The sequence below is a fragment of the Platichthys flesus genome, chromosome 3 (assembly GCF_949316205.1).
Source record: "Platichthys flesus chromosome 3, fPlaFle2.1, whole genome shotgun sequence".
NCBI lineage: Eukaryota > Metazoa > Chordata > Actinopteri > Pleuronectiformes > Pleuronectidae > Platichthys > Platichthys flesus.
In genome coordinates this window covers 16,916,797-16,943,464 of record NC_084947.1, presented here as the reverse complement: position 1 = coordinate 16,943,464, position 26,668 = coordinate 16,916,797, and the positions used below count along the sequence as shown (strand labels likewise).

The 26,668-nt window shown below is 40.8% G+C and overlaps 1 protein-coding gene across 1 annotated transcript in view; it reads right to left on the bottom strand.

Annotated features, from left to right (window-relative positions):
* bin3 (bridging integrator 3) overlaps nucleotides 1-26,668 on the bottom strand; it is a 28,854-nt gene continuing 2,186 nt past the window's right edge. Inside the window, exons 2-9 of the mRNA XM_062382233.1 lie at nucleotides 22,316-22,364; nucleotides 20,757-20,797; nucleotides 16,612-16,673; nucleotides 14,890-15,026; nucleotides 9,958-9,998; nucleotides 5,308-5,449; nucleotides 4,094-4,228; nucleotides 1-1,512 (exon numbers count right to left, since the gene is read on the bottom strand). Of these exons, the coding sequence (XP_062238217.1) occupies nucleotides 1,366-1,512; nucleotides 4,094-4,228; nucleotides 5,308-5,449; nucleotides 9,958-9,998; nucleotides 14,890-15,026; nucleotides 16,612-16,673; nucleotides 20,757-20,797; nucleotides 22,316-22,364 (754 nt within the window). The 3' untranslated portion in view covers nucleotides 1-1,365. The remainder of the gene's footprint in view (nucleotides 1,513-4,093; nucleotides 4,229-5,307; nucleotides 5,450-9,957; nucleotides 9,999-14,889; nucleotides 15,027-16,611; nucleotides 16,674-20,756; nucleotides 20,798-22,315; nucleotides 22,365-26,668) is intronic.

The window sequence follows — 26,668 nt, the reverse complement described above, 5'->3', positions numbered from 1 at the left end:
TTTGTATTCTCAGACCTCATTTATTTCATGACTGATTAAACATCAAGATGACATCAGAAAAACATTGTGTTTGTAGCATTAATATATTTAAAACCTAAATAAAAACAACACCAGCGTTAGCGTTCACTTAATTACGTAAAAAAAAAAAAACCTCTTCTACAACGTTAACTCATCATTTACAAAAACACCTTCATTAATTCACTTTTTAAAAACATAACAGATGTACGTTCCATTAAGCAACGGGAAAACAAATCATTTTTGTTTCAATATTAAAAACCAAACAGGACTGTCAATTAATAAATAAACCTCTTGCTATGACACCGGAAAAAATGTATCCACTGCCATTAAATGGGAGCGATCAGCGTGTGAGCACTACGATGTGTCTCCACTAACCAGAGCATGGTCATCGTGCTGGGGCTGTTCCTGATGAAGGTGGAAACAAATGACACTGACAACATAGTTTGGTCCGATACAAAGAAAAGCCAAAAACGGTTGGCTTCCGTCCCTTGTGTACAGGGCAGAGAGAGGACCGTCTTCATTAGAGGAGCTTCTTTATTAACAGATGAGCTGAACCACTAACAATAGAACAAAGGATGGATGGTTTGAATAAAAAGGAAAATGTGTCATGATCAGTGTTTTCCGCTAGAGGGAGCACCAGCCTTTGTTATGGACAGAGATTGTACTTATTGTCTCCGCAGCCGACCAGCTAAGTGGTCGATCTTTCAACACGGCTGCACAGGCACATTCTGAATTCACACAAATTAGTTTTCATGTTACAGCCACAGTCAGGACAATGTAGGCACGTTATTCACAGGTGACGTTACCATCCTCCTGTTCACTCCTCATTAGAAAGCCCTCGCACAGCATGGCACAGAGCTTCGCACACAGATCACCAGCAAAGGCCAAAATACAGAAATACGTTTTTTTTCCTTAACATTTAGTCTGTAGTGTTTGTAATTTTAAAAATGGGAAATATATTACACTCTGTTTTCACTGTAGCAGTGCGACTAATAAATCATGTCCTTGCTTATTTCCTTCTTTAGAAACAAATGCTTATAGATATTGATAAAGTAATGTCAGAGTTAATCAGTTCATACGAGAACTGTTCAACACCTTAACTTGAAGAAAAAAAAAAAAACTTGGCTTATAACGCTTCAATTGGCTGATGTCTTAGTTAATGTGGCATTTCAGCTGTTCTGAGTTGCAGATAGAATGAAACATGGGGAGTGTAGTGCGGGGGGGGGGGCTGATAATCAGGTGAAGGCCACTGATGTCCGTTTGCGCTGCCCGGAGGAGCCTGAAGAGGAGTGCAATCCATCCAGAGAGGCATGAAAGCAGCCTATCCCGGTTTTCGGCTTTCCTCCCTCAGTCGTCGGCGACAATGGACAGAGCACGCAACTCGCTGAGCTTGGCCTCGGTCTCCCTCTCCCTCTGCTCGTCAGTCAACCCTGCCTGGTCGATCTCGTCTGTTAACTCGCTGAAGATCTTGTACATTTCGGTGAAATAGACCACCTGAGGGGCAGGACAGAAAAAGGAAAATGATGTGATAGTGAAAAAATTAAATAAGTCCTTTGATAAAGACTGAACAGTCCACGACCTCTCCTAAATGCCTCTGCGGAAGAACTTCCAAAAATCATGTCCAAGCTCTGCTCCACTTGCACAGTCTAACCTGGGTTTTACTTGCACAAGTCTGAAGGCTGCTGATCTCAAAGCTCTTCAACCTCGCTAATGAGAAATGATTTGAGAGGAGAAGAGGGAGCCCAGAGATATCAAACAACTCAGACAAAGCCACAAATTCAGTGGGTAGTGACCCCGCTTTTCTCTCCCGATCTGAACAAGAGGTAAAGAGTGTTCACTGAAAGCTTTTTTGACACTTCCCACCCCTGCTTCTTCCCCTTAGTTCATGAGTCAGGCTCCCTAGAGAGTTGCTTTGATGATTAATAGACTTTAATCACATTACAAGACTCAAGAAGAGTAGGCAGAGAATGAAAGTACTGGGAAATACAACCCCTTGAAACCCCCCCACACACACACACACACACACACACAACCCAATATTTATTCACGCAGCTATGCATGCAATGCTCTTAAGGGTCGGCCTCTCTAAAATCGCACGTGTCCTATTGTAGACCACAGAAAGACCTACTGAGATACTAGTGGGGGAAATTATCACTGATCTACTGAGGGTCACAGCAGAAGGGTTGGTTCATAATGGAAATAGCGGAACAAATCTTCCATCTTCAAAAAGACATTTGTCTCTGTTCTGAGCAGATTTGACAGCTTTATCCGGAAGGTCAGGTTTTTAAACCACCTTTTAAATGATCATTGTCAAAGACCGCTGGATGTTTAGAACGATATTTGCCACCTAAACCACATGAGTGGGCAGTAAGTATTGGGTTACTGGTGTTTGTGGGGGTAAAGCGGATATATACATTTTTATATATATATTATTTTTTTTAACCAAAAGTGGCTTGTTGAAATGGCCGTCAGAAATGTGCATGTTACAAGTGATGATAATGTACACCAGATCAGGGTCTGGGCGAATTCTGCAGCAGAGACAATACTATATACAAACACAGCCTCACACAACTGTGACCTCCTACAATACAGAAAACAGCCTTCGGGTGAAGCCAGAGCTGTGATTTACATGACTTCTGTGAAGGCATTTTAACACACCATAGTTTCAGCTGCTTAATATTTATGTACAGAGGTTACACTTTGACCTCTGAGCCTACAAAGACACTGAGTAATTTAAGTTTCATTTCGTCCAGCGAGTCCCTAAACACTGTGTGATGTTTCATGAGACAACCCATCAGAGAAATAAAGAGACAAAGGAAGTCAACTTGGAGGTGTTTTCTGCCATGAGCACATGCGGAAGAGAATTCAGCAAGACAATGTAGCAATTCATCCACATCTGCACAGGTGAGCGAGTCAGGCGGTGTGTCTCACTGACAGTTGCTGGACAGGACTTGTGGCAGTTTAGATGAACACTCGCAAACAAAAGCTGCCTTTGTGCCTTTTTCCTGCTGCCACTGGGGGCTGAGCAACAACAAGCAGCTGGAAGTGAAGGGAGTGGAGGATGAAACTGCAGCAAGGCTGGGGATGTGGTCCACTGGTCCACTGACCACCCACGTGCTGCTCTGTGAGTGTTTGTGTGTGTGTGTGTGCGTGTGTGTGTGTAAAAATTGTAAATGGTGCTTTTCTAGTCTTAATAACCACTCAAAACACTTTGCATTACAGGTCACATTCACCCATTCACACACATGCGCACAGTGCAGACATACATAGACATTCAGTAAATAGAGCGCCTCTCAAATACACACGCTCACACATGTTACATCATCGGGGGGAGTTTGGGGTTCAGCATCTTGCCCTTTGACATGAGGACTGCAGTAGCCAGGGAGTGACCATGTGATTAGTGGACAACCAGCTCTACCCCCTGAGCCACAGCCCCACACAAGCATGTAAAGTGCAAATACTTACTCATTTTGTTCAACAATATGAATACAGATAATATAGATGGAGTAGATTAGCTTGTGTGACAACTGTTCCATCAAAAAAGCAGGTAAAAGTTAAACAACCTCAAAAGAGAAAATATCTTGAGCTTAGATTTGTGTGAATATTTTATACTGGTTACAGTCAATTACTCACTTTGCTAATTTTAAGTTCAAAGCACATCATCAAACTCCGTAATTGTCATTAGGTCTGGGCTAATCTGGTTTACTAATTAGAAGTATGCCAGTGGCCGTCCCAAGGAGGAAATGACAGGCAGGTCTGGGGTGGGGGAGGGGGACATGGTGGCGCTAACTTGAGATGTCCAGCTGCTTTAAGTGAAGCTGCAGGTTAAGAGGGAGGCTTGCAGGGCTGCGCTGGAGCCACACAGATGAGGCCTTCCTGGGCTAAACACAGCAGTGTGGGCTGTCATTGGGGGTTAATCACATTAGGACAGCATGGAGGGAGACAGACGTCCAGGATTATACACTCCCTTTCATCAGACCATGTTTAACCAAAGCTCACAGGTTGCAACAGCATACTTTGGGGTGTGCTGGTCTCATTGAGTGTGTATCTGCAGGGAGGGGGGGAAGTTACTAACCTGGGCCCGGATGAGAGCTTCAAAGCTGGGCTGGAAGTAGTCGATGCGGCTGTGATAGAACTTGGGCATTTCGTCCAGCAGCTGCTTGTTTTTGACCTCAAAGTCTTCCCTGACTGGTCGCAGCTCCTCTCTGGCCTGAGGTGTGGAGGGGGGACAGAAAAGAAAACAACAGTGGTCACCATCAGGCCTGATTTCACAGATCATATAATCATAGATTATAATTTACAGCACACATTAAAGATTCTTACACATTCTACAAGGATTTAAACAAGAGAAAATCAATTTTTTTTCTAAATTCAGCACACAAGCCATCACAAGTGTCCTGTTTCTTATTGTTCAGAAAAATATTTGCCTAATTCCCACGGAGAAGCAGCGCAAAAAAAGGCTGTGATCACGACCACACTGAGGAGGAGTGGGTAATGTGGGCAGACTTGGCTGTGAGTGGACTCCAGCACCACTGATCTGTGTGTGAATGTATTAGTGGGTAGTTTACTGTAGGCTTGGAGTTATGGAATGCACAATGAATAAGTGAGAGAGGGTGAATTTTTTTTTCTTTCATTAAAGGGACGGGGACAGGGACGGGGGACATGGGGGAGAGTTGCTATATTCATACTGAAAGATATTGTTTATCTGCTGCATAACGATTTGGTCTGTTCACCTTAGTTAGTTTTCTTACCAGTTGAAATGGCACCGAGTGTTTTGTCAGGATCATTTCTTTAAGTGCGCAGGGATTCAAAGGGCAGGGATGTAGGGGCCTCTTCAAGGCTTTGTTCCCCTGACAGTGCTTTTCTCAATGTGTGTGGGTGGCTCGCCATGCGAGGATGTGTTAGAGCGAATAGCATAGGCAACACTGCAGCGTTATCTGTGAATGTGTGCGCTTCTGTAGTGGCCTCATGGTGTGTGCGTATGTGTGCACGTGTGTGTGTGTTTACAATTCTCAATTACGTGCCTGTAGATGTGCAGCACTGCCTTTTTGAAAAGGCACTACTTGAGAGCCTGGTAGCTTGCGTGGGTGAAGGAGCGCACATGTACAATATGCATGTGCTCAACTATTTTTGTTCATATCCAGTCAGCATTTGTCTTTTTCCACTTATTCCGCTCAATTCACAATACGAGCAACATGTAAGAGCAAGTGAACTCTGCTCCTTGGCAGATCGAGGGAGCATTCGAGTGGACCAACACGTGCAGCCATGCAGGCTTTAAACCACAGTTACCTGATGTAGTTTGACCATAGCGGGCCCCGTTTTTTCCTTCTCTTCATACTTCTCCACTTTGGACTGCAGCCGTTTGTAGTCCTGCAGTGCCTGTTCCCTCCGCTTCACTGCCATGTTGAGGCTGGGGAAGACGCCACTGTACCTGCAAGACAGGTAGGAACCGCGTTAGACATCTTTGACAAAGACAATGGGACACACACACAAGCATACATTTCCCAGACACTCACACCAAAATACATAAATGCTTAGGAAAAAAATTACCACATAAAATTACAGCAATCATTAAAACAACTTTCCTATGAAATTTGTAGACATGCATTCTGCATTGCATCCCATCTTAATAGAAGTCATTATGAATTAATAAAACCCCTCTCCTCAACATCTTATTGTAGAGGTACTCTCAAACCCCAGAGGACAGCTCTGCATTAAGCTTCCTCTAATCTATTATCTAATGACTGTAGTTCAAAATGGCATGAAACAATTCATTTTGTGACAATTATCATATTCCAAATGAAAATATATTCTTGCAACGAGAATCCTGGTCTTCAGCACTAAAAATAGGGAAACATTCATCTGTAACTTAGCAACAGGAGTCTGAGCTTCATCCTGGGACTTGTTGCACTGGTTTTGTGGCTGCGTTTAATGGGAAGCAGGAATATTGTTATACAGTAAATATTCAACCCAATAGTATTAAATAAAAAATATATAAAAATTCAAGTTATAACGCTTGGATGACTAATAACATCTAAACTTCGATATTAAAGTATCCTCAAATGTATTCAGCATTAATATAAATGCCATTACATTAGTTCTTTTAAGTGAGGTATTTATATTCCATTTTCCTTATTTAGAAAAACCCAAAATATTATATTTATTTCATCCGTTGTCCTTATCCCTCAATAAGAGTTAGGCGGGGGAAAAATTAACAGAGGAAAAAAAACACCACAGTGAGAGTGTATCACTGTTTAAAGCTGTTTAAATGAAAGAAATTAATCCCAACAATCATTAATAAATAAGCCAGTACACGATTTATTTTGGTCCTTTCCAACATGTAAACACAAACCAGTGATAAGATTATTCACACAGGTGTTCGCTACATGTCATAAAAACTGTTATGAAGCCTGAGATGCAGCTTTTTTTAATGCACTTCATCGAGTGTTGAGGCCCACTACTAACATAGTTTATTATGTGTGTCTCTGCCTATATAGTGTTATTAGCCACAATATGTGTGGGCTTCATGGTCTACGTTCCTCTCCATACCCTTGCCCTGCTCTGTGCAGCAGTTGATGGAACCACTGGGAAGCAGTGAACTGATTGTGAAATCACAGCTGTGTCTGCCCGTGATCTTACTACGAGAGGAGAGGAGGAGGGGGGTCGAGTAGAAAGTGACGCAAACTGAGGCGCAGTCTTAGACAAGCAGGGATTGTTTCCGACAGGAAGTTAAGTAAGGAGTGGTCTAGTAACTATGGAGTGACATCACAGAGCCCAGCTCAGCCCAGCCCTGCGGCCCACGCTCCACAACTATTTATAAAATACCACTTTGGCCCAGTTTATGGCAGGGGTGGATGCTGATCCTCAAGTCTACTATCTGTTCCAGTGTAAACATTCTTGAAGTACCAAGGGATTATGTAACTACCCTCTAGACATGACTGTTCTCTAGTTCGATCCTATTGTCTGATCACAAGCAAAAGAGACAACGTTAAGACGACACAATGGCTGATCGTGAAACAACGTTTTCACCTGCATGCTTCACATGCCTGAACCAATTTCCTCATGATGGTATGCAGCTCTAAAATGGCACAGCACTGTCAGCAACTGCCATGTTTCAGCACACAAACATTTAAGGGCCTCTGCTGGTGCAAAAGAAGGAGGAAGAGCTAGAAACAAGAAGGTTAACCCACTCCTGTCCTTTCAGTCAACTCTGTTGATACCTGTCTGTTACATTCAGGGCTCTGTACAGAAGTTACAGTACCTCAGCTCTGCCAAAGGCTCCCACACGAGGATAAACAGCAGACTACGGCCATGGTTGTAGGTATTATTTTTATGATAGACTGGTCTATAAGTGTCCAGAAACTGGACATTCCCTTGATGTCCTGGCCTTGGCTGGACAACTACCAGTCATCCAGCTAGGTCTGCATTTGTGGTCAGCCCCGTTTGAATGAGGTCCTGTGTTGGTTGAGAGCAACACGAGGCCAAGGGCACACCACTGTCCATGTGACAGGTGAGGGTGTGGTCAACAGGCTGGATGGAAATAGCATCTACACCAGAGAGTGTGTTTATGAGCAGCTGCCAATCCACAGACAGGCCAGTCTGACCCGTCAGCCAAGCCCAAGTCTGGTCTAGACACCCTCAGTCTAAGATACTGGCTGTCCCACTTGACTATCACCGTCACATAACCCACTACTGCAAAACACACAACAAACCACTAAAATATGGGACTGTGCCACAGACTCAGATGAAGAACCAGGATTGTCAGACAAGATTACATCAAGTGGCAGGTTTTGTTAGAACATGCTTGCTGTGAATATAAAATTACTACCATTTGTTGTATAAATGGTTTAGAGCAGTGGGCCATGGGAAAGTCTTTGTGACGTACACGCCAGCTGAAACACCTTTATCTCGGCAGAAACCAGAAGGAGTTGGATCTGCTGCAACTTGCCTTGTGCTTTGTTGATCAAAACTCAAGACAGCTCACGCAGCCTGGATACCCGATACACCAGATGGGGGAAAAAGATTGATAACTTCATAGCGCACATCTGGAGTGTAAAAAAAAGTAACCTCCATTCAGAAATGGCAGCAGCCCCACAGCCAAGGCCAAATTCAACTATTGGCTCTAGGCCTCTCACTACCTGCCCCAGCGGCAGGGTCTTCCTCCTGATTGAGAGGGGTGAAGGTGGCTTTTCCAGTCGTAGCTGAACCAAGGGCAAAGGTAAAAAAAAAAAACAGGCTTGACTTCTAACTCACTCTAAAGAGGAACGGTGCAGAAAGGGCTAGGTAACCCAAATTCTTCAATACCCACGCGCTGCGCTCCCCTCCCCTCCCATAAACACAGTGATATCATTCAGTGACCCCCGCTGAGGGGATGAAATTTACGTCTGGGCCTGAGAGAGAGAAAGGGACAGAGGGGAGGAGGAGGAGGGGGCTGTATCTTTTTGTGTGTGTTTACTGTTCATTTTACCGTATTTTTTAAGTATTACGGATGGATGCCAAAAAATTAAATAGCAGTCACACATGGAGCCTTTAATAACATACCAAACACACAAAAACACACAACCGATTCAAGGTCTTCCATTAACATTAACCCTCTTTCTCTGATTTTCTTTACAATAAAACAAGATCAGCGATAGCGTATTTTCAGACTAAGTAAATACAAAATATTCATTAGTGAAGGACTAATGGAATCTTAATGGACGCTTTCAAGTATAGTAGCTTTTGTGTCACCATTTTCTAAAGAAGACACTTTGATAAACTAATAACTAATAGTGCCGTGTTGTTAAGGAGGTAAAAAGTTAATGATGAGGTCAGTTTAGCTTGGCTCTAAAACACGTTTATAAACTTTCTTTCTCCGCTTGGTTTCCGAATCATGTAAATGCCTTTAAACTTTATGGTAAAAAATACCATTCCTTGTGAGACCGTGCCCCTGACAATATATGGGTAGGTGTTTGTGTATCTATGTGTTGATGTGTATTTGTGTGTCTGTGTGTGTGTGCTGTCCTGAGACAGTTTTCCCCCTCATCCAATCCTCTGGGCCCAGGAAGCTGGGCCCTTTGCCATATTCTGAGCCTGCCCACACGTCCGCCTGCCGCCCACCAGGAAGAGGAAATTAGAACCATTCCATCCTGTCATTGCTCCGCCACCAGAGCACATGAGGAAGAGAGGGCTTTACACACACAAACACACACACAAAAACAGACACTGACCCCACCTATTTATGTTTTACAGAGGAATCTCTTCATATTGGTTACTTTGATAAATTACAAGTTTATGGGGCAGAAAGTTCAACACAAGCTTGTAATAGAAACCTATGCAATTGCTCTCTTACAAAGAGCATATGTTTAATATCCTGGGAGGAGCAAAGAGGAGGAAGTAAAACCTTAACAAGTTCGCCGGAAGAGGGGTGGGCTAGTCCAGCCACTCCCTTCAGTACCTCTGGTTTGTGTTTGCCTGCGTGTGCATGCGTGTGTTAAAAAAATGTAGGCTTAAGGAATGGAATAGCACTCACTGGCTGCTCAGATGGGGGCGAGTATTAGGAATAAGAACCAAATAACCTTTCTTCCAGACGCACTAGCGACACCAAAGCAGCACCACCAGCGAAATTTGTACAAACTGCATTACTATACAGCAGTCCTCTCTGAGCTTGTTCACTGTGGCTGTACTTACCACACTACAAGTGTGAGGAGCAGAATAAGGTCAAATCATGAACTGGACTTAATCTGCCCAGATATGTTTAATACTACATCAGGGAAATTAAGCCACAAAACTGAACTGAATCGCCTTTACAACACTTTTCTGTGATCGTGCAATGTATCTTAAACCACTTTTGTCCACCTTTGTGCTGGTCAAAACAAAAGTGGAAACTATCCACAATCTGGTAAACAGATCATTTAAAGTCAACCTTTAAAATAGAGAGATATTAAGATGGACACTTACTTTTTCAGAGGGTCGATAACGGTCTTCTGGATCTGGTTGACCTGTAATTTAGAAAGAAAAACAATTAATGTAAGCAATAAGCACATCTACATCAAGGAAGGGACTTCATGAATTGTTATTCACTGTCAAATTGAGTTACATCAAAATTTAACTCGAAACAAAATAGCTTCTACATCTCTCGCTCATTAGCTGCAAAGTAATGCCACTGCACAAACATCAACATTCGTGTTTATTTCAAACTGAGCACTCAAGAATAAAAAAAGGGGAGGGGGGGCTTGCAAAGAAACTTTCATGACGTTGACTCTTTTATTGTACACAAGGCCCGAGGAGAAACCCCTGAATATTCATTGAGCCGACGATACAAAAGGATGGAACTGTCAGGGGACGGACATGAAAGCAAAGCCCAACTGATTTCAAATCCTGTGGAGGGCGGGCTGCGTTACAAGATGAAAGTTCTTTGCAAGCAAACATTTTAACAATAACAGTTTATATTTTCCTGCATTCTCCTTCTGGTTGCCAGAACCAACAAGGGAGGGAGGGAGGGGAAGAGGGGTGTTAAATGGAAGTAAATGAACATCTCATCTTGAGGCCTCCAGCCCTGGCACCAAGTCTCATTGACAGAAGTTGGCGCACAATTAATAAAGTTTCCAGCGTAATTTACATTGCAGATTCAAAACGACTTTTACTACTACAGTCTCCAGCACAACAGAAGTAAACCAAGCAATCGAGGCGAGCAGAGAGTAAACGCTAAGAGCAACGAAGGAGAAACTAAAGCAGCGAGATGTGAAGTGACAGCTGCATGAGAACAGTGAGCAGTTCTGCTAATCATATGTTCACTCGCTATAGGAAGGACAGTCAATCACACAACAACAAGGAGGCAGGATCGCAGCTGTGCTTTGTAAAAATGCCCTGACCATCTATGTGAACATACAGCGATGCTCATAGTTTCACACGGGCAGATTTCCAAGTACAAAATGGATGATTGTGGTTTGAGGGAAAATAGAGAACCAATAACAAATAAATACATGGGAATACATATTTTCTTTGTTTTACATATTCACACCACCACCACCACCCCTCCCCGACTTGAGCTGTGCCGCAGCTTTTAAGGTGAGAGCAAGCAGCGAAGAGGGAGAGCAACAGCGGCAGATTTGCTTAAGCAAGCTGGTGCCCTCTACCCTCTGCCCCTTCCCACAGAGAGAGAGAGAGAAGGGGGGGGTATTCCTTGGAGGCCCAGCGGAGCCTGAGGCCGGTACTCAAGTAGCAGTCTCCATCAGTGAGTCACGGGGCAGAGGCCATCCCGGCACACAGGCCTCCCAAAAATACACACAGATCGCAGAGGAAATCAATATCCCTCCAAACGGAGCATCCTCTACTGTGCTACCGCCATGTACACTGGGGCTCAGCTTCGGCAGCAGTGTGCCGGCGGGGCTGTGCGCCCTCCTCAGCCCCAGAAATAAACACACAGACCTGGGCCACTGCTGCCTTCATTATCGCTGCACGTTTTATCTGCTGGCTCTCTTACTTGCAACCCTGCGGCAGAACATCCTGTCTCAACATGGAGAAGAGCAAAGGGTGGATGCTTTTGTGTCTGTTTTGCTGGAGCAATAGGGTTTGCTGTTGGTGCCGTCAGAATCAACAGTCAGCTTGAAGGGAGATACTCGAATAGTGTTCGAGTGAGCTGTGCTGGATTTTAAACACCTAGCAAATCCGAGGTGATATTCCACATAGCAGACTGACCAAAAAGTGCTCACTGTCTGTATTTCGCCTTTAGCTCTCTGTTAGCCACTTTACAAAAAGGAAATATGCCAATCCAGTGCAAACCTGGAACTGAGCGTTGTGTTACAGTGAAGACCTTTTATTCCGTAAGACTGAAAGAAGTGCACAGAAACTCAGGTGTGACCTAGCTGTCAAAATCCACTCTGAATCAAAGTGTGTTAAAAAAAACATACAACCAAGTCAAGTCAATACAGCTGTGACTGTTGTCCTCACGACTGAGAAACTCGGCTGGGATATAAATGGCCAACTGAATCACTGTCAAACATATCCCAGTCAAGGAGCCAAAAAGGAAACATATACACCGTGGAGACAGAAAGTAGATCACCTACTATACACTGTAAAGACAATATGCTATAAGCTACTAGAAACCGAAATCCCATTATACTGAGAGATGCTGAAAGGCTGATTTATACTTCTAATATATATCTTGATTGAAATTGATCGATTGAACACATCACAGCGAAACAGGCCTTACCAGCTGTGATTGGTCAACTGGGAACCATGCCTCTTCCATATCATAAAAAAACCTCAATATTCAAACTCAATAGTTCAATGGTCATAGTGTTGCAGTAATTTTAGCAAAAGGAACAATAAATTGGGTTCAAACCTAGAACTTTACCACAGACAAGCTTTTTGATAATTTCTTGGTGTGGGCCGCACTGTGGGCTCTGTGTCGACCCTTCAGGGATAAGTTGAGAAGGGTAACCATGAGAGACAGACATGAGATCCATCCATCCAATCCATTATCTATACCACTTATCCTTTGAGGGTCCAGTGTGTGCTATAGCCAATCCAAGCTAACACTGGGTGAGAGCTGGGGTGCCCCCTAGTCTCGAGTCCATCAGAAGGCTAACATTCAGAGACAAAAAATTACCAGAGAAAAGGCTTACAATTTAAGCCGGGAGGAAAAAATAAGACTTCTGTGTTGAAGGAGTCATCCTTCAAACTGTAATATTCAAATGAAGTCTAAAGAAAGGAGTGGATTCAGTGTATCCAATATATCAATTAGCAGGCAAGTGAGCATGGCAGCACTGTTTAAAATGTCAAAGACAGTTGAAATGTGAAAAAAAATTAGTAATAATTTGATTTTGTATCCAATCTAAAGAATGTAAAGCTCCATCCTGAAAACAGTCAAACTGGCAGGAGTGCTCTTCTGGGCACTCGACCAAGCCAAGTCCTGGAACATACGCACCCGGGGTCACAAACCCACACGCTCTGTCCAACCCACATTCTACTTTGTCTGGTCACTCAAAACTGCTCCTGTAAAATTTGATGAGCTGTGAGAAAACCAGTCTGAATGACTGGTATGTTTGAAGAAGAAAGGGAAGAAACAAAAGTGGTTTCTAGTTGCTAAAACTCCTCCATACACATTTAGTATATTTATTATATTTAGTGATATTTATATGCTGATTGACATTTGAGTTGCCTTCTATCTTCAAATACAAAGATTTTACCAAGCAACTTGCTCTGCATAGATTAGGTATATCTTCTGGAACCTCAAAAAACATCTAGGAGACTTTTGGTTGCTGTTCACTCTCACATGTTTGGGAAGAGGTTATGATTTGATTTTCAATGGAAAGTCCAGTTCACAGGAAGGTTTCAGAGAAAATATAAATCAACTCTCAACCTAATATGTACATTTCCAGATGGTGCCATTTCTGTGAGAGTGCACTAAAATTTTACAATGGAATAAAAAAATTCACCTTTTTCATTTTTTTCTTTCACAAAAGGTATTCATCTTCTCGTCTCATTAGATTTTTGTTGTTGAAGAGGTTATGAAATCATTCTGGTTCACAACTAAATATGAAAAGAAAATAGATATTTTAAGGCAACAAATGTGAAAAGCCCAGAACACCTTACAGCGGGGCAATGAGTCAAGAAAACACAGATGGAAAAAAGTCAATCGGCATATGCCTTGGTGCGATCTCCTGTGTTGTTTGCAGTATTTTTTCCCTCTTTAAAAGTCTACCCTTCACAGAGCAGTGCCTTGAGGATGCACACATACGGTGCCATTATGATTCACATTAAAACTACCTGTGGCAATGATTCTAATCAAAAACTGAAATGTACCCGGCAAATAATCTGAGGAGGCCTGACAGCCAAAGCAGAAATCTTAACAGAGTACAGCAATAAGAGAGAGGGAGAGAGAGAGAGAGCACTAGTAGATTGCTTAGTGTTCTGTAAAGACATGTCTGGATTTCTATGGTTGCCCCTTAGGACAAAACATGCAAGTGTGAAAAACACAAACATTACAAGAGACACTGCAAATCAACAAATATCTTAATAGACACGTATATGCGTAGGACCATATTTTCCGGATGGCAGTGTCAGTTTGGTTCTGCCTGTCAGATTGTCAGTCGGCTTGTTGGCTTGGTCTGAATCTTTGGTGATTCCCTGCTTGCTCTTTCATCAAGAGTTAACACCAACAGAAATGTAATGCTGCAGGACTTCTGTATTATAAATTCAAGCTCATGGCAGCTGCTCCTCTCCATAAAAAAGAAATAACTGACTTTCTGCTGCAACCTTTCAAGAAGATACGGTGTGAACCGTCAATATAAAACAAGTGCTGAACTGAAGCCAAATCTTTGTTTCAATAAGTAATCCAAGCAACACACTCGTCCACTACACATGCAGGGAACAGAGTTACTTCTGTGAATTTTGCGGTAGGGCATGTTTTCCAGTTAAGAAAAGGCCTTTCTATTGTAAGAGTTATTTTTGACTCCAGTGAGTCACAAATGCATCACTTTTCACAGCTGATACCCAGTACCCTGAGCTTATAGAGGATGATGCCACAGATGCTTTTCAAAAACAGCAGAAGGAAAGACATACGGGTAGTTTTTAGTTGATAGGCTGCACAATATTGACAGATATGAAAACACGTATTATGAACAGAAACTTGGGCAGTTTTGTACTTTGTATGTCTCAGTAAACACATTTCATCTGATTACAGTTTAATACCAATGACAAGAGCCTCCAAGACAAGAAAGAGGATGTTTTTAGACCATAGCTAATGAAATAAAGATAGAAGGTATCCATAGTCTAATACAAATGTTAGTAGACTATCAGCTATTAGTTCCTCATTGATCCTTTTTGTAGTTTTAAAAGGGGGACTTTTCAGATTCCCAGGTAGTATAAAAATTAAATGAGTCTGACCTTTTCCTGGTTGAAGGAGTCCATCCTCCTCATGGCTGTATCTAAAACCCTCATGGATTCCAGGAAGGCTTGGTCCTGCTCACACAATGGATTACTTAGCAGGTCTGCAGAGATCTTCACTGCTGCTTTGGACATGGCTGGTTGAAACATACAAAGCAGAGAACACTGTTAAAACTTTGGTAAATAGCTTTGTGAAAAGGCCATCACGTAGATTACTGCACAGAAATTATAACTTTTTTTGGTTACAAATCAAATTCAAAAGGCATGTTTTTACATTTTTCTCAAACCACGGGGGGGGGGGGGGGTCACTTCTGTGGATTACAATAAGGCTTTAAACGTTTCATCAGTATGTGTATTTGCTTGTGGTATGCTTTTCAAAAGTGAGCCAAAAGTAAAATGGCACAGTGCAGCCCCCATTGTAAAAAACCTGAGGGGGTGGTGGGGCTGCCTGCCGTGTTGAATATTCACCAGAGCCCCAAGAACCTTTACAGCGATTTCTACTCTGACAGCACCAATTACTGTTAATCTGCACTCTTGCCACTTTGTTTAGACACAGAGCATATATCAGATTATGGCTTCAGTGTCACAATAAATGAGCTGCACTGGCGGGAACACAAGTCGACAGGAGAGGCTGTGGTGAAAATTAGCTTCCCGGGGATCTGGAACATTCACTGGTCTCTTTTTTCACACTCTGTGGATTCTCTCAAGACCAATTTTCAACCGATCAATTATTGGGGTGTCATGTTTCTGCATCTCTTTTTTGACAAGTAACAAATTGCTTGATTTGACCTTTGCCTGATATGATTGAGAGACATGTTGGTTATAAATTTATGAAAATCAAAAACTTACCCCAAGGTAATCATTTTATTATTTTTAGAAGTGTGTAAATAAGTGAAATTATGTCACCTGTTATCATCTGTGCCTGAAACAGATGAAACAATTCCTCAACATGAAAAGCAATTATCTTAGCCGCTTTCTTAGTAAGCCTGACTGAGACTGTGAACAGGAACAGCCTTTAACATATATTATGGTCCAGCTCATTTTCAGTGGGTTCAATAGTTCTGACATGATAAATGTGGTCCGATATAGAAAGCAGTGTATTTAATGTAGTGCTGACATGCAGAGTAGGTCCAGTCCTTTGTTTGGTAGCAGTTGGTGGAGATGAGACCTGTTCGACAGATGGAATCCATTAACGATAATGAGGGCTTGACAGCTACGACACTTTGATGATGCAAACATCCATATTCCCGAGCACAAAGGAGAGGAAATGAAGAAGCCTCTCTCTCCTCCATCCGTCTCCACTCCTCCACCCTCACAACTGACGACTAACCGCAGGCCATGTGTACTGCTACTTCCCAAATATACAACTCCAAAACCAACATATAAGCAAATAAAAAGCAAACATGTTTTTTGTGGCAGACAAATGTATGAATAAATGAAGGCAGACATTGAAGACAAATCAAGTTCTAACCGAACACTCCACGAAAAGATCCACTCATAGATCCAAAACCTGCACACAGTGATAACCTATAAAAACCTAGGCCTGAGCTCTCATTTGTCAAGTTGTTCGGAGAGCTGACGCACCACCAAACAAACCAAGACAACCAGGCGTCTTTCTAGCCATGATAAAAAAACCTGCCAAGCAACATCAAGTATGTTGGTGAACAAGTGGAGATCAATTGCACACCAGGCGGTAACACACAAGTTGGGTGAAGAACACACCTAAATCAGCCTCAGTGCTTTTCTTCATGTCCTTGTGAAGCTTTTTCGTCTGATCCTCCAGCCTGTAGGACAAGAAGAGAAGAGATGATCAGCAAAGCTTCTGCTATGATAATAAAGCATCAGTGGTCCTGACAACAATGGGAACCATGGAGTGAAATACATTTGAAAAACAACAGCAATGTCAGAAGTAGAATAGGAAAAATTGTGAAAAAAGTACATCAAGTCCACTGCCTATCATTATCTACATATATATATATATTTCAATTTTTTATTTAATTCACTAAAGCTACATTGACATAGAAAGCACCGAATCAAAAACCCAGAAAAGGAAATGAGTGTATAAAAATGTTCAAGAAGGAATTACACATTTCATTGATTCCATATAAAACGTTATTATAACATCTGTTAGCTTATTAACAACACAGGGAATCGTTCTTGTTGCTGTCAACTACATTTTTCGTTCAGAAGCATTATTGTCTTCAATCATTCCCCTGCACACATTCCATTGATGGGTGTTAAAAATGGCAATTACCAAACTATGGAGGCTGAAAACACATGCCATTCATTATATCAATTACGGCAAATGAAGGGTTTAGAATCTCCCCTGAGACTGCTTTCATATCACTTCTCCTGGTTTGATGAAAGAAGGGAATGTGATGGGGTTTCATTTGTATCATTGCTTTGAGGGATTATATTAACTAGAAAGACAATAGGTGTGTAACGTCAGGTCTCTGGTGGGGACGCTGTGTCCAAAGGTCACAAAATGTTAACATACTAGTCACACACATATGGCTGCTTGGGAGCTGAAATACAAAAATGGAAGCAGGTTGCTTCTAAATACAGAGTTTTGGCAGTATAAAAATAAAAATTGATAGGACATAAACGTAGAATATATATATATATATACATACATATATATACATATATTGAATATATGCATTCAAGATTCTTGAATCTTGAATCTTGAGACAGACAGATTAGATTGTGATCTGTTATGTTATTTTAAGTAACGTGTTTGTTTCCATAACAAATCGTTAATAGGGTAAAAAAACAAGATATCAAAATAAAACAAGACAATTAAATAAAGGGTAAATATATATCATTAAAATGTACTTATAATTTGTACTCTACACGCTTTAGTTTGCCTCATTGTTTTTTTCAGGATTTAATACTGAATTGCAACACACCAGATGGAGGTGGTTCCAAAAATGTTATTTGCAATAAATGATGTAACTTCATCCCTTATTGTTCTCGCCACGCAGAGAACAAAACATTCTGTCAGAACAATCTCCACAGTAACTTGCTGTATCCCTCTCATCTATTAGATGTAATTGGTTCTCATACACTGAAACAACCGTCCTCTAATGTAATCAAAATGTATGCTAACATTCCAGATATTCAGAGAGGCATTTCTTATTGCAGCGGATGCTACTCACATTATAGTCAACATTATCGGCAATATTTCAGGCAGGATTTAGTCAATGTCTAATATTTAAGATGGCTTCTTGTTTTTATGATACATTATAAGCTGCCCAGTAAAAGCATTATCAGTGTGCATGTAGACCAGGACAATCAATGCACCGTGAGGATGTCAAAACAGTTTTTTCTGTTTTATATATAAAGAGCTTTTAAAAGCTAAACGTAAAGACAATTCAAAAAATGCTTCTCGACAACATCTAGAAATAACATTAAGTGGTTGGATAATTTCTGTCTTTTTGATGGTGGCAAACAGAAATAGTTTAGAAGTCATATATAAGTACACTTTGCTTTGAATAAGACTCTGAATTCCAGTGAAATTAATATAGGGCATCATGTAAAACCAACCAAAACTAAAAGAGCGTCTTTCCAATTGGCTGACAAATTTAACACTGTAACATGGGCCACAAATATGAGATGAGTAAAATTAACAATATAACTGCAAATGCCTGCCAGTCATGGAGATCTGTTTTTTAAAGGATGGTGGGGGAAAGTATCTCATCATGTAAACAGACTAGCCTGCTAAGAGACCAACGTCTGTACACTCATGGTGTGTTCTTAAAGAGATTGTTGTTGCATGTGACACCCATGTTCCAGGTAGTGACTCCCACTTTACAAAGTGTCACATAATGCTGTTGCATCTTTCCTACTCTGTCAGCATCGGAGCGAAGGAGGCATCTGGATTTGTACCGATGAGCCTGGAGTCTCTTTCCAGGAGGTGCTAATAGAGCGGCCTGGTGGAGCAGCTGCTGCTCCTTCCTTGTTGGGCATGTGCAGCTACAATCACCTGTCCACATCACGTACTACTGCATTTTATGACTTTCACACACAAATCCTTTGTATGACACTAGATAATGAAGAAGCAGTCAACAATGTTTGACTGCTGTCACCAGTCTCTTGCTTTTGAGTACTATCTGGTGAGTGCATTTCTCAAGCAAGGCAAAGAAAACTCAGGAATCAAACTTCCATGTTAAATCAAACCAAAATATTATAGCTTTTTCAGAAGCCTATTTACATTACTTCATTTATTCAGGCCACTGCAACATTCACATGAGCAATTCAACCTGGCAAATGTTCAGAAATCTGAATGATTAATCCTAAATGACTTCTCCTCACTTCAACAACCCTTCTTGTTAAGTTGGTTGGATACCCCAATAAATGAGTATTGTCATTGAGCCAGTAAGCACTCAACCTGCTAAATAAGGATTGAGGCCGTCACGTTTTAATTGCATGTTTTTGATTTGAAATTTGATTTTACAACAATTATTTTTATGAATATATTAATAACAAAAACACAACACATTCCTGATCAAAATGTTTAAGCAAGCTTTAAATCTATATTCTGTAAATGTGGTGCTGAGCATATTATGTCAATAAAAATAGTTTTAGATTCAATTAATTGTTATCATTACTACTAAGTCACAGGTCATATTACACTAATTGTCTTAGGAGAGGTGGAGATATCGTGGTTTAGGCCTCCCAAGCATATCTAAGCCACAGATAGACCATTACATGTGGATATGGATCTCCAGGGTGAAAAAATAAAATGTCTCTACATGCCTGCCGCTCTGACTCATCTATAAGATGTATTGCCACCACACCTTGCTGATAAAGGGCCCTCCTACTCAACAAAACCTGAGAGGGAAATGGTGCTCCCACTCATTCTGCAGGGCCCCTCAGGGAGTTTCAAGAACCTCTGCCTCAACTGTAAGGGAAGGCCTGGGTGTTTTTAGGCCTTGGATTCATAATCGCCCAGAACCCCTCTCGCCTTTGTTACATAGAAAATGTAACTCAATAATTTTAACTAGTTAAGTATTACCTGTTAATGGGTGAAAGAGCCCTAAGGATGTCTATGTGTGTTCAAACTGAGGACATACTTGAACCTTATTGAACGTCAATGATACGTCTACAGGAAACCTTTCCTATCATTATAATTTTTTGCTGAAGTCTAGATTTAGAGGATGAGAAGACCATCTCATGCAAAGTAAACTCTCTTACTCAGTTTGAAATTGTACAGGTAAAATGCATTCACAGTTTAATGTTAAAGTGATAATAGTGACTAAACACAGCAGGGATGGCAGATTGTGTGGGACCAAGAAACTGTACTGTAGATGTTATGTGTGATGATCTTGGTGCTTTGCAAACTACCAACATGTTTCCACTATCTTTATTGCAGTGTGTTTGGTGTACATTTCTTACTTTTTCTGAGACCAGTTTCACATTCACCTGAATGGATAAGTGGTCTAAGACATTTGAATGCTTTATTTCTTAATATCAATAATAAAATTGTATTAAAATTAACAAAGGAAAGTGGGCCAATCCCACATTGGACACAGCAGCAGGCTGATGAATACCATTATAATAGAAAATATAGAAAGCCATTATGCTGCAAATTTAATTTTCTTTATAAACACTTCTCATTAGAATATTACTCTTGTTTCATTTTAAATTAAACGTTGAAGATTTTTTTTCATATTGGCAAAAGGAGGCCTCTGGGAGGAATATGAGCGTGCATTATGTGGGCACAGTGATCACCTCTTCACCAAAGCGAAGGCATCAAAAAATACAGTTTTACTGAACACATATTGCAACACACACAAAAACATCAGTTAATTATAAAAGCTGTAATACTAATAGTAGTAATCAACATCGACAAAATACAAACTTACTTTTGGAGTTTGTCATATTCACGCTCAAAGTCTCTTTCGACCTAAAAAGAAGAGCAATAATCATTTTATTATTTCACACAAGTGTAATTTTTTTAAGAAGATTATTTATCATGAGAGCCATTTACTGACCACAGACCCTGAGGACATACAATATGCAAGAGCTTAATCGTTGGATAATTTTGGAGGGAAAGAAATCCTCTTTATACTTCCACATTATCTGAAGAATAATAAAAGAAATGAAAAGGATAAAAGTTATCACATAGTTTGAAATGTACCACATAACCTGCAACAACCTTTGCAGGTTTATGATTGCCTAGTTGATGCTGGGGCTTGTGTTTGATAACTTTACTATCTTCAATCTTTACTTGAAAAGTCCCTGGGTCTTGTTCTTTCTCTGGGACTTATGGGGAACTATGACTGGAGATGAGTTCCAGTGGTTGAACTACAGGTGAAATAAATCAAGCTCCAGGGTGAACAAGGGCTTGGACCGCTTGTCCGGCTATGTCTCTAAAACATGTCACGTGGGTTACAGAGACCTCAGGGGCGTCTTTCATGTGGTTCTGTGGGCTCCTGGATGTAAACACAGAGGCCAAAACACTGAGGGAGGCAGTTGACACTTTGTCACTAGGTGATCATCTAACTGGGCAGCCTCTAGCCCACTCCCTGGTTTTTGCTTGGGATGGCACAGGAAGCTGGAAACCCAGTCTGACAGTGCCTGCTGGGCCACAGACCCATTAGAGTGGAAGTGGTTTTTCCAGCAAGGAGAACACCCACTCACTGTTACTTCAAGGTAACCACCTCTGCCCTCCTGAATGGCTCAGACAAACTGGCATCCAATAAGTCCTTTGGCTGTGGGACTCTGATGACTTTATTCAGAATGCTATTTTATGTTGTATATACAATTTGTTAAACTTAACTATAACTTACCCTTTATCAAAGCAGCTCAAATGTTTGATTTACATAGTTTCCCATTGATTATCTAGACTGCGGCAGCCCACCATATTATTGGTGGGCTGCATATAGCTTCATAATTAACCTTTTTTTTCTTATCTCTCCTAAAAGCATAGGTGATCTCTAACTTCGTGTTGCTGTTTATATTTGTGCAGCATTATTTGCAGTGCTTTTTGCCAAATGCTCGCTCACGATATTGTCCATTAAGTTGTTACCCTTCATGCACAAGACACAACAGTTAGATCTCATAGTTTCGACTGCAGTCCTCTCTCACACAAGACCCTCTCTTTCACTCTTTAGGCCACAGGTCACACATATGCAAATGCAGCCTGGCTTCAAAATGAGTTAAATTTGGTGAACTTTGACCAAGGACATTTGTCTGCATCTAGGTTGCCTGCATTCAGGTCTGTGTCTCTGTGCCCTTAGTCTTTGTATCAGTCACTCAGAATCTGTTGTGGGTAATAGCAACATCCGTGCGCATCTGCTACTATAGATTGAATTAATTCTGTCGGAGATCCTGTAGCTACCTATGCCAAATTTTTTTTATTCTCTGTGTCGACTACATCGTTGTGAGTGATAAGGCAATTTAGTGTACATTTATGACTTACAGTTTTAGAGAGAATCTGCTTCTTCGGCTGTCCAATCTTAAAGGGAATCCTGAAATGGCACAAAAAGACATGCAACATTAACATGTGGCAAATGCCTACCTAAAGGGTGAAATTACTGAATGCTTAGATTGTCATTAGTTACATGACCGCAAGTCTTAAGGTCACAGACAATCTGAAACTGTTAATCACTGTCATCATCTGGCTCCCACTGCAAGCACATATCACTAAACGGAAGACTTTGTTTGTTCTTCTCTATGTGGCTTTACTGCATGAACCTGGCTGGCAAACAAACACAGATGCACTTGCTGTACTGCATATCAACCTAATTCAGAGTGTCAGGCAGACAAAACAATATATTGTACATTAAAAAGGTACAACTAGGACACTGACTTTACTGTAAAAGATCAACATCAAAACATCTCATGAGGTGTAGTGTAACTGGGGTAGTTGGGCCTGATTTTCAGAATGAAATACAAACTTTTCCTCACTCTTGAAAGAAAAAGCGACAAATCAAAACTATAGTTTTGGTAACAGAAAAGGGAGCCGGCTCCTTCTTAGTTAAAACATAATCTTTTATCCCCATTTCAAACCCAAGCCTGTGCCTTAATAAGTTGCCACCGAGCATCACAGTGCCTTGAGAACACATGAGATAGAAAACACTGCCTTGCCAATGTGCTTGGCTGTAGGTTGTTATTGATGTGACACTAATGGCCTGAAATCTAAGCTATATGATGGACAGTTGCTACTGACAGGCAGGGTGAGGCAGCAGCTGCGTCAAAAGAAAGGTGTGTAGAATAATGAGATGGAAAAGAGAGGGTGTGATGTGGGGCCTCGTTGTGCAACCCGGGAATGCTACTGATGTGTGAGGAAGATCCTTTTGAGGCAACTCAATCACAAAACTCAACATGGTCAAATAACAGCAGGATTAATCTAGTTAAAATAACACCAGTTTGACTAGCGCCTCAGGTATCAAATTTGTCTCTTGTATTTTATGGCTTTGTGCTTGAGGTTGTATAAAGTATTAATGGTCTTGACCTCGCTTTTAATGAAGATTTGAATACAAAGTTTAGCCATCTGAATGTGGCCCAGTTACCAATGCCTGAGCATGTATAGTTGCTTTTGGCTCAGGAAAGTAGTTTCACCCACTGTGTCATCATCTGGGTGAGCCAACACGGAAAATAACCTCAGAACCTCCCAGCTCTATCTAATGTGACTCACCTTTCTGTGATTACCTGATCTGTACACTATAACGTCATCCTGAATACCTTACTACGTACGTTATTTGTTTTAGTAATTGTAGGGGATCGCTTTTCCAAAACAAAACAGCAGCATCAATTTATAGATAGTTCTTAGAATGTAAACTCCCTGAGTTATACTTTCCCAAAGCTACAGTAAAGGGTGAGAGCAGTCATCTTCATAAGATTTAATTCTGAAAAGTAGAGAGCCCTAGATTGGTTTTGGAGAAAAAATATATAGTAAATATATATATATATGTATGTATCAAGGCCATATTAGGTACTATATATAATAATACTAGAATGAACTACAAAAGAAAACGAAGACATTCGTTACTTTGAAGGTCATTAAAGAATTAATGTAAAGTAGATTTTGATCTCATTAAATATTGCTGAATGAATAAAGATAAACTAACAAATGTATGCAACAGCAGTGTATGTGTCCACTGCAACAATAAACATATCTATAATTGAAATTTACAGGACCGTAATAGAAATCTCTAGAAAATCAGGCCACTTAGCAGTTGAACAATGCTACAACACAGCTCATGAGTTTATATTCAAAAACAACTGACCACACTGTTACTTTGTGACTTTGGTCTGTTGCAGCATTACAGAAGCAGTCAAAGTGATTTTGCTATTTGGATTTTTTGGTGGGTTTTGGTGGTTTTCTACTAACAACCCAGCAACAGTTTCTTGATGTTGCTCTCCATTGGTGGGTGTGTCAGGGAGAAAATCATAACATCCACAGCAAAGAACCCAATGGAAGAGTAAAGTACAAACACTGGAATGTTCCAAATAGCCGCCAATGCATAATGAAACATATATTTAAATGTTTTATATAACTGTTTGCTTTCAATGTTCTCTTTAGCTACATCTTGGCAGAGTGTACCATGACATGATTTGTTTCTCTGTGAATGTCTCTGGGACATTCAGAGAAGCGGTCCAAGTTTAACTATATTAGTGCAGGTTTTCCCTTAAAAAGACCAAATGTACGTTTGCGCCGAAAAAAAATACGTAGGAGAGTTCTTAATTTTACAGATTTAGATTATATCCACTTCTACAAAGAGCCAAAGTAAAGTGGTCATTCTCATCAACTGCCCATGAGAACTGGCAAACACACCGCGTGAAGTGTGCTTCAGGGAAGGAGAGGGAAAATGTAACAGGCAACCAGAGGGAGAGAACTAGAAAGAGGGGAGGATGGTAGTCTCTGTGAGAATCATTCCTACTGTTTCTTCACACAGCAATATTTCTGTAGGGGCTGTCACATTTAGAAACATTGGGAAGTCAGTTCCTGTGAACCAAGAACTAGTGTTTATCATGGCAGAGGCCTGGCCACAAGACAAATAAAGAAAACTTGTGTTTTATGCAAATTGAAGTCCAATTTTTACTGCAAACAAATGTGAGCCTACTGATGGCAGGCGTGGGTAGATAAGCTGAACATTGGCTTGGTATTTTGTGTTGAATATGTTGGAAAATTTGATAAATATAGTCAGTGTAATATCAGTACATGTTACAGTTCTTCGAGGATTCATTTACCAATAATCATTATTACCATCAAATAAAAAGGAACCAGTAACTGGAGATATTTGTAAAAACTTTAGTTTTGGGAAATTGCATTGACTTATCAAGGTAACCTGTTGTTGAAATTTTTCAGTCATTGTCCATTTCCTGGCCCTAACCCTAACCCAGATGCATTAAATACTGCTCTGTTACACATTTGCTGTCACTATCAACTCATTTACAGAGCTATCTGATCTTTGCTGTAATAGGCTACACGTCACAGCCGTCAAATAAGCACGTAGGCACGAACAAAGACATAACAGTCTTCTCTATCGTGGACGCATCATGCACTGACTGGGAGAACCAATGGCTTTTCAATAAAACTGCAAATGTGTATGCCATTAGAGGGAGAGTGCATCATTCGACCTTAGATATTCCACGGAGCACAGAAGGCTGATTGAAGATATTAGGAAGTGGAATTGTTCTGATGATGACCCCAAAGTCAAACCTCTCACGTCATAGAGGCAAGTGTGCAGGCCCTACTGGAATGCATCAGTCAGCACAGACCATAAAAGACTCTTTTGACTTGTCGAGAGCCCCCACTCTTGACCTTGTGTTTGGCGTGCGTGCTGGTTGCAGCGTCGCTTGTCAGCCATTGACTCTCTGACTGAACTGAGTGATGCAATCTTGATTAGTGCCATGCCTAGAAATGACACTAAGGATGTGTATTAAAAAGCAATTAAATGTACACACACGTCACGGGCATTCAGAAACATTTAACATACATTTGTGAATTGTGAGAAACAAGCACTGAATTTAAAGAAAGCTCATTTTAAAATCAAGAGCCACCCACAATTGAAGACTACTTGGACAAACTTTCCCATTCTTCTAAAAATTAACATTAGCAATAGCTGAATCCATACTAATGCCATGCAATCCAATACATGCTCTCCTAAGAAGAAGACACAACGATCATCACCTCCATACCTCTAAAGCATTAAATGAGCAAAATGATATATTAAATGGTTACATCAACAGCAATTTTTCTTTGCCTGTGATTTTCAGCTTAACACTTTCTATGAAAGAAGATGAAACTTGCCACAACCTTTCTGACACATACAACAGATTACACACCTTGCTGAGCCTGATGGGCAAATGTATCCCAGTAACAGAAAACAAAATATTGCACTGGAAACATGAAACAACATGTTGCAAAAGACAAGTCACAATACAACCTACTCAAGTAAAAAATATAATACACCGATATACAGTATAAATAAATAGATTCAGACTATATAAGACTCAAAATGAGAAGAAACTGTCAATCATAGGTTAACACTTTGACACCCTTGACTTAAGTTTTTCTTACAAGCTAAGATTTGGGGAGTTTGTATGTCTCCAGAGAGAACTTTGGTACAGCGCTGTGTGTGCCTTCTTTGACATGTATTTAAATAAACTTGTCAGAGAGAAGAGTCAAGAATTAGGAATGCATTAAACAAATTCTGTTATGGGTAAATGTTTGTTTTATCCCACTTGCATTATGCCTGAAAATGATAGCACGACCTAATTTGCTGTTGTTTACTCTTCAGGAAGATCACAAGCTCTATGGCAGATT